Consider the following 14,165-nt stretch of genomic DNA (forward strand, 5'->3'; position numbering starts at 1 on the left):
AGTCTATAATAAATGGATATTTACAATCCAAGAGCACCTATTCTGTGGCCAAACCTGAGCTTCTCACCATAACTCTGCTGGATTCAAGGTTGTCATGCCCACTTTTGAAAGAGGAAAGCTCAGGAAGAGACAGCCAGCAACTTTTCAAGGCCAGCAGTTTAAGTGGAGATTCAAACCCACATTACTGGGACTCTCAAGCCGTTCGGGGGGTACCCACGGGGCTTCTGCTGTGAACACACCATTTACCAAAAGCCAGATCTGAGCACAGCCCCCTTCCTGCCAGGGCTGTACCCACTACATTGTGGACTGCTGTCCTGTTCCACCGATTATGGGCCAGAAACCTGCCCCAGCCCCCACAAGTGGGAGAACCTGTATGGGCATCTCCTACAGCCAGCTGGGCTCAGGGCCACACTCCCTCACTGCAGGGACAAGCAGTGTGTGCATTGGGAGGCGGATATGGGGGAAGGTCTGGGTGTCCTGTAGCCAAGATGCTTCCTCATCAGGCTCTCCAGAGTGGGGGTAGACGGGGAGGTGGACAAAGGCCCAGTGGGGGAGAGACAAGTCTCCAGGTCCGGTGGCCTGGGAACAAGAGGAGCTTTGTAGAACTCTGAACAATGAGGCGGGGACACTGGGCATCAGATCCAGGGATGGGGGCCTGCATAGCCTGGGGCTGGGAACTGTGAGGGTGTCAGGCTCTCGCCCCCTCTGCCGTGCGTGGGACATAGATGGGGGGAGGGGAATGGGGCCCTGTATTCAGGCCCTACAATGGAGCTCTGTGTGTTTGCTGGGGAGGGGTGGGGGTGCCAGCTTCTGGCCCATCCTCTGCCTTTCCTCCCACATTCCCTTGCTCCCCTCCTAGCTAACCAGACACTTGGGTTCTGGGGTGGGGAGGGGGAAGCCTGGGAGCTCCAGGCTCATGTCCCCCAGGAGATGGTGGAGGCTGGAAGGGGTGGGGACCTGCACTTCTAGGAACCCCAGGAAGGTGGGGGCAGGGGACACCTGGGCCCCTGAGGGACAGGTGCTGAAGGCCCTAAGGACTTCTATGACAGGTGCCCAGGACGCTCACCGCTTGGCAAAGAATGGGGGGGATGGGTGTAGGGGAGGCAATCATTAGGAGGTGAGGACCTCTCATCGGAGGATGGGCATGACTGGGGTTCAGCTCCAGGACTGTGCGAGTTAAATCTGGGGGCTCCCTCCCCTCCACCACGCCACCCACCATTAGCATCACAATGACGTCCTTCCAGCCCGGGAGTGAGGCCTTCCCATTACCTTGGCAACCAGTGGGGGCCAGGCAAGATACGTTCTTTTCCCACGGTGGGCTGGACCAATGGGGTGGGGCCTGAGACAGTATGGTGGATGAGGAGGTGGGGTGGAGGGAATGCGGTAGGGGGTGGACCGACTGTGGCTCCCAGGGTCCTGGGACTGGTTGAGATTTCCCCTCCCTCCTCCTCTCAGCGTCGGCATTGGCATCGGTTTCTATGGCAACAGCGAGACCAGCGATGGGGTGTCCCAGCTCAGCTCCGCTCTACTGCATGCCAATCACACGCTCAGCGCCATTGATCACCTGGTGAGGGGCCTGGTGATGGACCCCAAACTTTGTTCCTACGTCCAGGGACAAAGGGATCCTAACACAGAGCCAAGACCCCAGATCTGAAACTTAGGACCCCAGACTCAGATACAGATACCTAACCCCCCACCCTGGCTTTGAATCAAGGACTTCACACACGGGACCCTCAGAATCTTGAGCCAGATCTGGAACTTGTGGCTCAAACCCAGACCTCAGACTCACACTGAGGATCATCCCTGAACTTTAACTTGTAGCCCAAACCAGACAGAGACCAAATACCAGGGACCCCAGCCCCTACCCTCAGGTTAGATCCAGGGTCCCAGACCTGATCCTTGGCCCAAACACAAGCTTAGTGACCCACAGCCCCAGGATTCTGGAACCTGGGGCTGAAACCTGGCCCAACCTTAGACCTTAGATTTCATATTCAGTTATAGGTCCTGGACCATGGGACCCAGACATGAGACCCCAGACTCAGAAAGGCAGATGCAGATTTCAGACCTAGGACTCCCAGCTTAATTCCAGTTCTGGGGCTACTCCACCCTGGGCTCAAGTCACTGACTACCTGGAGCTCCTCATAGAGACCACAGAATTCTGTGAACCGGACCGTGGAGCTCCTTCTTAGACCCCATCCCTTCCTTAGTCCTCAGATGCCCCAGACTCCAGATCTCAGACACCCATGACTGCTCACTCTTATTTCACCCCAAAACCCCAACCCTCAACCCCAGGCTCCCCCGAGGCTGTTCTCCTCAGACCTCAGACCCTGCCCTGCCCCCAGGTGTTGGAGACGGTGGAGAGTCTGGGGGAGGCAGTGAGGACAGAGCTGACCACCCTGGAGGAGGTGCTTGCACAGCGCACGGAGCTGGTGGCTGCTACCCGGGGGGCTCGGCGACAGGCAGAGGCTGTGGCCCAGCAGCTGCAGGGGCTGGCCTTCTGGCAGGGAGTGCCCCTGAGCCCCTTGCAGGTGGCTGAAGATGTGTCCTTCGTGGAGGAGTACAGGTGAGAAGACTCTCTTCCCAACCTGTGCAGCAAGGGTTCTCAAATTGAGTCCCTAGAGGAGACAGTTGGCAACGTCTGGAGACATTTTTGTTGTCACAACTGGGGGAAGAGGCATCTAGTGGTAGAGGACAGGGATGCTGCTCAACATCCTACAATGCACAGGACAGCCCCCACAATAGAGAATTACCCAGCTCCAATGTCTATTATGAAGAGGTTGATAAATCCTGCTGTAGACAGACAGATCAAGTGACCCTGTTCCCATCCTCACACTCATGTATTCACCCATTTGCTCACCCGCCCCTCAATTATAACTTCACTCATTCATTTCCTGAGTCACTTGTTCAGCAAATCACTCTTGGGCTCAATCACTCCCGGACTAACCTGGTTATTAACTCAGTTATTCATCCATATGACACGTGCATCATTCATTCAGCAAATACTTATTTAGCACCTTCTTGTGAGAGACGGTACCCATGTGGTTAGGAACCTGAGCTCTAAAGCCAGATGGCCACTCTCTGACCATGCAGCCCATAACAAGTTACTTTCCGTCCCTTTGCCTTGGTTTCTCCATCTGTAAAATGGGAATCATGGTAGCATTCCACTCACTGGATTGTTGAGGATTGGATGAGGTGGTATCTGTTGAGTGCTTAGAATGGTGACTCGCACAAAGTGAGCATTAAGAGCTGTTTGTAAAATGCTGAAATGCCAGGTAGTGGAGATAGAGCAATGAGCAAATGATGAATTCCTGCCCACATGGGCCTCGCCTTCCAGTAGTGGGGACCAATAAGAAACAAACGCATGAGTAAAACATACTCATTGTTTCTAAGGTGGTGGGTGATGAGAGCTTCGGAGAACTTTTTTTCTTTTTCTGGTGGCTGACCGGTACGGGGATCTGAACTCTTGGCCTTAGTGTTACAAGGCTGAGCTCAACCAACTGAGCTAACCAGCCAGCCCAAAATACTAGATAATGACCATGCAACCATTTTTTTTTTTAAATGCAAGGAGCACATATAGGCTGATTGAAACCCAATCTCCTGTCCCTTGGAGAAAATTAAACAGGAGAGGGGGCGGGCTGGGAACAGAGGCTGGCAGTTTGAGTTCGAGTCTCAGAGGGCCACACTGAGAGGTGGCATTTGAAGGACAGGAGAGAACAAGTTGTGCAGACATCTGGGGCAGCCACCCTTCCCAGCAGCCAGCATGATGGTGTCCTCATGATTCCTCCACTAGTGATTATTTCTTTCATTCACCTGACACCCTCTGGGGGCCCTGCCCTGAGGCACGGGGCTGAGATGAGAACACTGAGATGAGAAGATTCTGTGCTCCAGCCGGGGAGGCAGACGAGGGCTGAAAGAGTCTGAGACAAGGATGGGGCATCAGACAATGAGAGGCAGACAGGCCTAGGTTTGAGGAGTCCAGGTTCTGCGTTGCAGCCAAGTCCAGGGGCCACACAAGTGGGGCCTCAGCTCCCTTCTGGAGGAGAGCAGGGAATTTGGGGTAGCTACGAGGACAACGCCAAGGTGGGGCAAACCCAACATCACCAGGAAATACCTTCTGGATGCAACAATACGAAAGTGCCTGGCACTTGGGCATCCCTCTACAAACAAATCAGGGGCCCCTGAGGGAAGTTCTTTGCAGCATAAAGCAGGAGGGGCACCTGCCCACAGGGAAGCAGGGACAACAGAAGTGGGATTGAAGTCACGACTATGTAGGTACCACTGAGGATAATACTATTTATTGAGCACTTACTGTGTGCCAGTCACTGTGCTGTGGCCTTGCACGCCTTCTCTTCTTCAATAATAATGAATTATTCACTGATATTTATTTATTATTAAATAACACTTAAAGTTCCCATATTAATGTGCAAGCTATCATTTAAGTGTGTCCACATGCTTGGCATTCTTCTAAGTACATTATACTTGTATTCATTCAATCATCTTGCAACAACTTTTGAAGTCGGTGCTGTGGTGCTCTTCATGTTAAGGTGGGGAAATGGAGGCACAGGAGGTTAAATTTATGGGACAGAGTTACACAGCCGGTTAAGTGGAAGGGCTGGGGATGAGACCCAGGCAACCTCTGCCTTCAGACACCATGCCTTTGGGTTATGTGAGGAGATCCTTGGTGCATGCCTGATAGAAAAATTTCCACTCCGGAGGGCTGGGCGGGAGGACCAGGGCTCAGAGAAGACAAATCACATGTCCATGGTCACAGAGCTTGTGTTTGGTCCGGGTACAGTCCCAGTTGCTCCAACCCCAGGACCTGTACTCCAAACCGCTCCAGTGTCCTGTCTCCACATTTCACAGATGAGCTGGGCTGTGGCCCAGACACTGGACAGGCAGGAGGTTGCATGGCCAGGGTGAGCTGGGGGGTGGACTTGGGGGTGCTGCTGATCTCTTCCAAGGCTGGTTGAGCTGGGGGTATTGAACTTGGGAGTGCTGCTGGTTTCCTCAGAGGCCAGGCTGAGTTAGGGGGTGAACTTGGGGGTGCTGCTCGCCTCATCCAAGCCCAGGTTGGGGATCTCGAGCACCTGATGGCCGTGTTTGCTGCTTCAGCCCTACTGCGTCCCCCTCCCAGGTGGCTGGCCTACGTCCTTCTGCTGCTCCTGGAGCTGCTCGTCTGCCTTTTCACCCTCCTGGGCCTGGCAAAACAGAGCAAGTGGCTGGTGATAGTGTAAGTCTGGGCATCCGTCACCATGGGTGGCACATTCCACAGTAGGAGGTACCCTTGCTAGTCTTCTCAGTGCTGGGTCTAGCATTAACCTCGTGTGCAGGACTTCATTCATTCTTATGTGAAGGACCACAGCCCTGCCTGGCCTGGGCCAGGCACTGTGCAAGGGGCTGGGCATGCATACAGAAGAGAGACTTAGAGCAGCCTGTGGCCGGGGAGGGGACAGATCTGGAAACAGGCAGACCTTGCTGAGTGAAGCATGCTGAAATTATGGAAAAAATAATGATCATGCTTGCCATAAAGATGAGGATAATTGCTAACATCTATTGGGGGTCGTGCATGCTGACTCCTTCAGTTGCTACAACAACCCTATGAAGGAGGTCTGTCTGACAGGTGAGGGACTTGAGCAAAAGGCGGCCAAGTCCGAGGCTGCTCAGCCATCAAGTTGGGTGGTGGAACCACAGGACCCGTGCTCTTATTTAACAGTTTACTCTATGTGTCAAACACTCTTCTTGGCACTTTGTGGAACCCTCATGCCCACCTTATGAGAAGGCACTTCCATTCTTCTTCAATAGAGGGGAAACTGAAGATCAGAGAGGTTGGGCCACTTTCCTAGAGCCACACAAGTATAAGTGCCAGAACTGGGATTCAAACCAGGCCAACTTATGATATTGGAAGAGCCCTTGTCTCTTTCTGCCCCTGGAGTGGGGGGACAGGGGGCGGGTTGTGCTTGTGCCCACATACTCCAAACTCCGCCTGGGTGAGAGGTCCTGTTGCCTCACTCAGGCTCCCACTGAGGCCTGGAAACAAGTAAAATATGGCTGGCATGGGCCAGATCTGGGACTGGAGGTCAGGCTTTCAGTTTGGACCCCCCCCCAGGTGTCCTTCTTGCTTGCTGTCCACTCACCAGTGCTGACCTCCCCCCTCCCCCGGAGAAAAGCCTATAGGTGGATTTCAGTCCTGGAACCATTTCCACTTCTCAGAGGGGACTGGGCAGATTGGGAGGCTAACCAGGCTATGGGTGGATCTGGGAGCAGTCCCGGGAAATTGTGGCCCCTGAGGAACTTAAAGCCCCAGAAATTGAGCCCGGAGTTGGGCAGTTGCCCACCGAGGGTCCTAGAGAAAGGCTGGACAGAGCTGTGCTGGGATTCCAGCTGTTGTTCTGCCAGCCCAGGGCCCTTCTCACTCTTCCCCCCACTCCCACCCCTTTGGGCAGAGGCCAGATGTTCAGTTTGACGTCAGCAACCACTGGCTCATACCACCCCCTAACTTCTATGCCCCTAATTCTGATCCTCTAGGCTCCAGAGGTTGGTGAAGGATGGGGGTGGGGCTGTGATGGGATTTTGGATGTGGGAAGGGAAGAAGCCAGTCAGAGAAATTAAGAACACCAAATGCAATCCCCTCCCCTACTGCAGGATGACCGTGATGAGTCTCCTGGTTCTTGTCCTGAGTTGGGGATCCATGGGCCTGGAGGCAGCTACAGCTGTGGTGAGTGCTGGGGGCCAGGCCCCTGGGCTGTGGGACTCAGGAGGGCTGGAGGCCCCGATTCCTGGTTCCTGGGGCAGGGTGGGGTCCAATGCCTTAGGTCCTGAGAGGAAGGACTTGGGGGCCACAATCACAGGTTCTGAGGTTTGGGGCTGGTTTTCTGAGGGGACAGAGCTGATGTCCTGGGCACCTGGGCTCTAAGGGAGGAGTGGCTTGTGTCCTGGCCTCCTGGGTCTGAGGGAGCAGAGGGGGAGCCAGGCACTGAGTCCCGTGGGAGTGTGGAACTGGGGCAGTTTCAGTGCTGAGCCCCCTTCCTGCTACCTCACTTAGGGCCTCAGTGATTTCTGCTCCAGTCCAGACACCTACATCCTGAACCTGACCCAGGAGGAGACGGGGCTTGGCTCAGGTGATTCCCATCAACCAGGTCGGTCGGTGGGTGAATGCAGGCCCTGGTGTCCTCAGGCCTCCTCTGTGCCCAGTCCTGCCTGGGGTGGGGTGGGGGTGCCAAGCTGTTAACCAGACGAGGCCTAGTCCTCAGGAAACTCAGCACTTCAACTGGTGTGTTGGAAAAGAGGACCAGATAAAGATGCTGATGTCAGGAGGAGAGAGAGGGCTCAGGAGAGGCAGTGGGAATGGGAAGATTTGGCCTCAGAATGGGAAGATTTGGCCACTTGGAGAAAACAAAGGGAACACAATTTAGTCAGGGGTTCCCAGGGAGACTAGGGAAACCAGAGTGTGTGGCTGAAACTGAAGGGATGGGGGTGGTGGGGGCGGGTGGGTGGTAGGTTTCTGAATGCCAGGCCATGGGGACCCCAGGCAGGTCCTGAGCTGGGGAGTGGCCCTGGGCCTTGCCCCCTCCCACCTTTCCCCAGTCTCACTACCTCCTCCCCTCTCCCCCTTATGCTTCAGACATCCTGAACTATTACTTCCTCTGCAACCAGGCCGTCTCCAACCCCTTTCAACAGGTTAGGGCTGCGGGCAAGGAAATGAGGGTTGAGAGGACCAGGAATCTGGACTTCTCAAGGGAGGAGGGCAGGGCTGGGGCCTGGGCGCCTGGGTTCCAGGGGAGGATTAAGGTGCCAGGGGCCCAGAGTCCTAGGTCTCCAGAAATGAGAGAGGGCTGGGGGCGTCGACTACTGGGCCTCCCCCCTCCCTCCGTCTTCCTGCAGAGGCTGACTCTGTCGCAGCGAGCTCTGGCCAACATCCACTCCCAGCTCCAGGGCCTGCAGCGAGAAGCTGTCCCTCAGTTCCCCTCAGCGCAGGTCTGCGGGACCGACGCTCCCCCTACACACCGACTCCGATTCCCAGGGGAAGGAGGGCGGGGGCGGGACTGGACCTGCGGGGTGTAGGCGGGACCCACAGAAAGGGCCAGATCGGTCAGGTGGGGGTGGGGCCTGAAGAAAGGGGCGGGTCTCCGGGGGCGTGGGTTGTGGGAAGGGCCTTTGGAGTCGTGCAAGTCCGCCGCGTGTGGGCGAGATCCGCGGAGGCCCGGATGAGTGGGTGAGATAACCACCTCACCTCCCACCCCGCAGAAGTCTCTGTTGTCCTTGGAGGAGACGCTGAATGTGACAGAAGGAAACTTCCACCAGTTGGTGGCACTGCTGCACTGCCGCAGCCTGCACAAGGTGAACAACGTCCCCGTCCCCAATTTCTTCTCCCAGTGGGATCCTCTGCCTCATCCCGAACCACAGAAAGGCCCCCGACCTTTCGTCGGACCCCTGAGAATATCTATGTACTTAACTTATCCATCTTCTGTCTATGTTATTTATATGTGACATATTTATTCTCTACCGGCCTATTGCCTATCATCTGTATTCCTTCCTTCTTTCTTCCCTCCCTCTCACCCTACCCGGTCACCACTCCTTCCTCTGTCTCCATCTCCCTCCCTGTCCCCATCTCTGCCTCCCTGTCCACTCCTCCTACCCTTTCCTTCCTTGTCTTCTCCGACCCGCCTTCTCTCCTCTCTCCTTCCTCCTCCTCCTTCTAGAGGCTGCACACCTTAGTGAACTCCAGAGCAAGACTGCCTGGTTTCCAGTCCTAGTTCTTGACTTCGAGCAAGTCACAACTTCTCTGTACCTCAGTTCTTTCACTTATAAAACTGCGATTACGAGGATGAGCACCTGTACAGCACTCACATACATTGTGCTGTTAACGTACCAGATGGGCAGGGGTAGGCAGTGCACCAGAAGGAAACAGTGTCTGGTATCCAGCACACATCCCAGTTTGGGCTCTGCTGGGGGCTGTGCGGCCACAGGCAGGTGAACATCCCTGAATCTCGATTTTCCCCGCCTGTACAGTGAGGAAGAATGATACCTTCTTTACTAGACAGTTGTGAGGGTTTAAAAGAAAATCACCCTTTTAAAACGGTGGGAGTTGTTCTAAATTACAGACTTGACCATGCCTCTCCCTGGTCACATACCTTGTACGTACACAGGCTTTGCCATGTACTGGCTTTGTTGTATTTTATAAGTGGTAACTCCCTGACACCTCATAATAAGGAACTACTATTTTTATCGCGTTTAACAGTCTTGGAAGATGAGGGGAAAGAGTTGAGTAACTTGCCCAAGGTGGTACAGTCACAGAGACAGAGATCTCATGGAGGGTTGTTGGGCCTCCCCCCCCCGTGGCCCCCACAGCCAGGCGGTTGCCCAGTCTTGTCTCTTCTGCTTCTGGAATGTCTTCATCCATCTCCCCCACCCCATCCCAGGGCCCCCGCTGCAACTCAGACCTGGTCTTCTCCCTTGGAGGAGAACACATGCCTTCACATTCCTCTGCCTTCTTCCCACATTTGGTCTGCTCAAGAATAGGGTTGCCAGATTCAGCAAACAACTAACAACTCTTTACTATAAATATGTCCCATGCAACATTGGTGAGATATTTATACTAAAAAATTATTTGTTGGGTATCTGAAATTCGATACCCAACAAATAATAGGGTATCCTGTTTTGATCTGGCAGCCCTACCCCAGAGAGATTCATCTATACTTTAACAACAACAGGGGGGTGGGGGCGGAATCGATACACAGAATTGCTGAATATTTGAGCTGAGAAAGGCTGGGGGATTCCCCAAGGCTATGCTGTTCTCTTGTGTGAGGGTAAATTAGGGCCCAGGCACTTCTTTATGGTCCAGGCAGAGACTGGGCTGAAATACAGACCCCAAGGCTTCTTTGTGAAGGAAGAGAAGGAATGGAGAAAGTAGGATGGATCAGAGTCTCTATCTTCCACTGGTGTACCATGTGACTCTGGGCCTCAGTTTCACCTGGGCCTCAAAGTCCCCACATACTGAAATCAGAGACAAGAGTCATCAGGGATGAGGAAGAAGGGTGGGCACTGGAGCCTGAGAGACTCAGCTCCAATTTCATCTCTGCTCCCCACCTTGCAAGCAGTGTGACCCTGGACAAGTGTCTTGCTTTCTCTGAGTTTCAAGTTCTTTCTGCCACTGCATAAGGCAGCCGCCTGAGGGGACTGGTGTCTGCCTTGCAGGGCAGATGTGAGGATGAAGGACATTGTGCATGTGCCTCCTACCCTCAAAACAGAACTCCCTATTGCCCTGACAAGCCCCTCCCTCTGGGCCTCACCAGCTCAGTAATAGGTACCCCCCCCACACACCTCATCCAGGAGCTCAAGCCAGAAACTCAGGAATGTCCTTTTTGCTCCCTGTCCTTACCTCCCACAACTATTCTGCCAGCGAGTTCTGTTGGCCCTCCCTGTGAAACCTATCCGGACTCTGACCACTGTTCATACCACCACCACTGCTGCCTTGGTCCCCACTGTCCTTACTTCCTGCCAGAAGACCACAGGAGACTCTCCTCTGTCCCCTCTTGCTCACCCCATCTGTCCTGCATGCAATAGCCAACAGCTGGGTGATCCTTTTAAAACACAATCCGATCAAGTTCTTTCTTCACTTAAAACCCTGCATTGATTGCCCTTGCACACAGATTAAAACCCCGTCTCTTTGCCCTGACCTACAAGAGCCTGTGTGGTCAGCCCCGGCCGTGGTTATCTCTGGCTTTGGCCCCTTCCACCCTCCTTCTCACACCTTTCACATCAGCCCAGCAGCCTGCCTCAGATGGGACCCGGCTGGCTGCCTGGTTGCTGCTTCTTGGCCCTGCCTCTACTGGCCCTGCTTCTGATCCTGCTATCTCATCAGTGCGTCATCCTCTGATGATGCAATGCCTGGAATGGAGTAGGCTCTCAGTCAGTATCTGCTGAATGGATTACGGCTGTGCACTGCTGGTCATTCAGTAAATGGTAGTTCTGCTGATGTCCAGGGGCGAGGGTAATAATAGTTAGCATTTGTCGAGTGTGTATTATGTGCAAGGTGTCATCCTAAGCCAGTGGTTCTTTTTAGCATTATTCCAAGTGTTCTAAGCCAGTAATGTTGCCCCCAGGGGGCATTTGGCACTATGTGGAGATGATGTTGATTGTCACAACTGCACAAAGGGGATGCTACTGGCATCTAGTGGATGGAGCCCAGCAATGCTGCTCAACATCCTACAATGCACAGGACAGGCCCCCACAACAGAGAATTATCTGACTCAAAATGTCAATAGTGCCCAGGTTGAGAAATACTTCACTAGACCAAGGCAGGACTCGTAGTGCTGGAGAGGAGGCAGCTGAAGCAGGGAAGGGAGGAGGAGGCAAAGGGGGGAGCAGGAAGAAGCTCTCATTCTCCACTTTCTTGGAGGATGGAGAGGTGGCTGCCAAGGGGGCATTAGGAGAGGGGACAGGTCTGGGTGGAGATGCTGGGCTGGTTCTGAATATGGGGTGCTCAGGAAGGCCTGTGTGACATGGAGAGGGAGATAGGGAGATAAGGGCCTGCAGTGAAATGGAAGTGGGGTGCAGGGGCTGCAGCTCAGGAGAGGCCCAGGTTGGAGGCTGTTGAGTTCTTACTTGTGGGGTTGCACTGCCTCCTGAGGGGGCTTCCTGTGCTCCAGGCACATTCAGTGGATGACCTCATTCTATCCTTAGAACACCCTTTGACGGGAGAAAACTGAGGCACAGAAAGGTTGGGCAACTTGGGCAGTAACACACAGCCAGGCGAACAGTCTGACAGGTGTGCGCACCATGGGGGTGGGGGTGGGGAGATGGGCACTGTCCCCTGACGCCCCACTCCCACCCCCCAGGACTATAGCGCAGCCCTGCGGGGCCTGTGTGAAGATGCTCTGGAAGGCTTGCTCTTCCTGCTGCTCTTCTCTCTGCTGTCTGCGGGGGCCCTGGCCACCGCCCTCTGCAGCCTGCCCCGCGCCTGGGCCCTCTTCCCGCCCAGGTCAGGAGGGGAGAGAGGGCAGGGTCCTGGGGGAGGGAAAAGGACGGCAGCACCTGGGAACCATTCTTGGGGGGGGTGCAGACTCCTGATGGGTCCCCCATCCTGCCTCTCTGCCACTGCCCCCATCGCACCCCAGTGATGACTACGATGACACAGACGATGATGACCCTTTCAACCCTCAGGTACTAGACTCCTAGGTTGGAAGTGGGAGGGGCTAGGGTACTGGACTCCTGGTTTGAGGGAGGAGACACTGGGGACCCAGAGTAAAAGCCAGATTCCCACTTCATCCCCTCCTCTCACCCCAAACCCCTGGCAGGAATCCAAGCGCTTTGTACAGTGGCAGTCGTCTATCTGAACCCCTCCTCCCTGCCAGACTGGAGCCTGCCTCCCCACTTTGGTGAGCTCCCAGAGTGACACACCAGCTCCCACAGCCTGGCCCCCACCCTCTTCTCCCATGCTCTGAGATGCTCACTGGCAGCATGAGCTGCAACTGTGAGCTGGGTGGGTGTGCACTGGGTGGTACTCCCACCCACATAAGTGCCTGTCTCTGCCTCTATTCCCAGTTCCTTCCCTGGCTGCCGGAGGAGACCCCACTAACCCAGCCTATCTGGGCTCTGACCACTAACACTCCTGGCCTCGGATGCACCACACAGGACTGCTTCCCCTGCCCTGCCCTTATGCCCCCCTCTCTCTGTCCTTAGCCCTGGGAGAAGTTGAGGGGGCAGACTGGGGACCAAGGATGGCAGAGGAGAGGCAGACAGCCAGCCCCACACTCCTCATCCCTGGCTGCCAGTCCCATCCTTGGATGGGCTGAGCTGGGCTCGGGGAACATGAATTCCCCCACCCCTGCCACGTCCCAGGGGGCTCTGGCCCCTAGATCTCAACTTGTGGCACTAACTTGGAAAAGAGTTGATTTGAAATAAAAGGGAAGACTTTATTTTCCAAGCTTCTGGGTCCTTCTTATTTCTCCCTTCTCCTGATTTGTCCTCCTTGTAGAGACTGGGGAGAGCCCTTCACCCTCAGCTTCTCTCCCCCAGCCCACTTGCTGCCAGGGTTTTTGCTTCTGACCAGGCTCAGCAGCAGTTCCAAAGGGATTCTTCTTTTTTTAAAAAAATAACTTTCTTCCCTGATCTAAAAGTAGAGCATGTATCCAGACACAGGAAGAGACAGACATCCCTAGGACAGGACAGACAGCTTAGAGATAGACTTAAGTGTACATATACATATTGATATATGTGTATATATATATATATATATATGAGTATGACAGTGTGAACAGAACCATGTGGTTTAGAAGCAGTGCTGGCATAATTGGCCCCCCATCTGGCCCAAACCTTCTGGATACAAGGTAGGTGAAAAATCTAAATGTATGCAAGTAAAAGGATAGAAGTATTTCAAGAGAAATTAGAAGAATATTTGTATGGTGTGTATCCAAGTCGGGGAGGAGGGAGGGAGGACTTTAAGCAAAATATTGTAAAGCCAGAAAGGAAGAGATAACTTGTTTGACAAATAATAGAATGAGAAAAATACCGTTAAGTCAAAAGGCAAATTCAGGGCCGACCCCGTGGCTCACTCGGGAGAGTGCGGCGCTGGGAGCGCAGCAGTGCTCCCGCTGCGGGTTCGGATCCTGTATAGTTCGGATCCTATATAGGGACAGCCGGTGCGCTCACTGGCTGAGCACGGCGCGGGCGACACCAAGCCAAGGGTTACGATCCCCTTACCAGTCACAAAAAAAAAAAAAAAAAAAAGGCAAATTCATAGTCTGGGGAACAATGTGTGTGTGCTCTTTAACACATATAGCAAATAAATGTATTATTCCTTTTTTTTTATTTTTAGGCATCTGGTCTGTATGGGGATCTGAATCATTGACTTTGGTGTTCATTAGCACCATGCTGTAATCAAGTGAGCTAACTGGCCAGCCCAAATATCTTGTTCTTAGTACATAAATATAATCCACAAAAGCTTCCATAAATCAAGAAAAAGACATCTCGTTTTAAAAGTAAGCAACTGAGATGAACCAATGAATCAAAACTCTCAGCACCACCCAGTAAGCAGACAAAAAGACATTCAGACTCTAATAATTAGAAAATGCTATTTGAAACAATCAGAAATTACCGTAGTTTTTTTCCCACTACCTAGTTATTAGAAAGAGTGGTGATATCCTGTGCTGGCAAAAACGTGGAGG

General features: G+C 53.7%; 1 protein-coding gene across 2 annotated transcripts in view; it reads left to right on the forward strand.

The window, feature by feature from the left end:
* Nucleotides 1-12,925, forward strand: part of TTYH1 (tweety family member 1) — an 18,103-nt gene extending 5,178 nt beyond the window's left edge. The window contains exons 3-14 of one of the 2 annotated variants that reach the window (XM_008594568.1): nucleotides 1,456-1,567; nucleotides 2,343-2,563; nucleotides 5,135-5,230; nucleotides 6,643-6,715; nucleotides 7,043-7,118; nucleotides 7,622-7,677; nucleotides 7,882-7,974; nucleotides 8,245-8,337; nucleotides 11,838-11,980; nucleotides 12,117-12,162; nucleotides 12,297-12,377; nucleotides 12,544-12,925. In XM_008594568.1, the coding sequence (XP_008592790.1) occupies nucleotides 1,456-1,567; nucleotides 2,343-2,563; nucleotides 5,135-5,230; nucleotides 6,643-6,715; nucleotides 7,043-7,118; nucleotides 7,622-7,677; nucleotides 7,882-7,974; nucleotides 8,245-8,337; nucleotides 11,838-11,980; nucleotides 12,117-12,162; nucleotides 12,297-12,335 (1,048 nt within the window). In that variant the 3' untranslated portion in view covers nucleotides 12,336-12,377; nucleotides 12,544-12,925. The remainder of the gene's footprint in view (nucleotides 1-1,455; nucleotides 1,568-2,342; nucleotides 2,564-5,134; nucleotides 5,231-6,642; nucleotides 6,716-7,042; nucleotides 7,119-7,621; nucleotides 7,678-7,881; nucleotides 7,975-8,244; nucleotides 8,338-11,837; nucleotides 11,981-12,116; nucleotides 12,163-12,296; nucleotides 12,378-12,543) is intronic. The other variant, XM_008594567.1, reaches the window with a different exon arrangement.
* Nucleotides 12,926-14,165: the final 1,240 nt, after the last annotated feature.

Source organism: Galeopterus variegatus, unplaced genomic scaffold (assembly GCF_000696425.1).
Source record: "Galeopterus variegatus unplaced genomic scaffold, G_variegatus-3.0.2 Scaffold11069, whole genome shotgun sequence".
In the NCBI taxonomy this organism is placed as follows: Eukaryota; Metazoa; Chordata; class Mammalia; order Dermoptera; family Cynocephalidae; genus Galeopterus; species Galeopterus variegatus.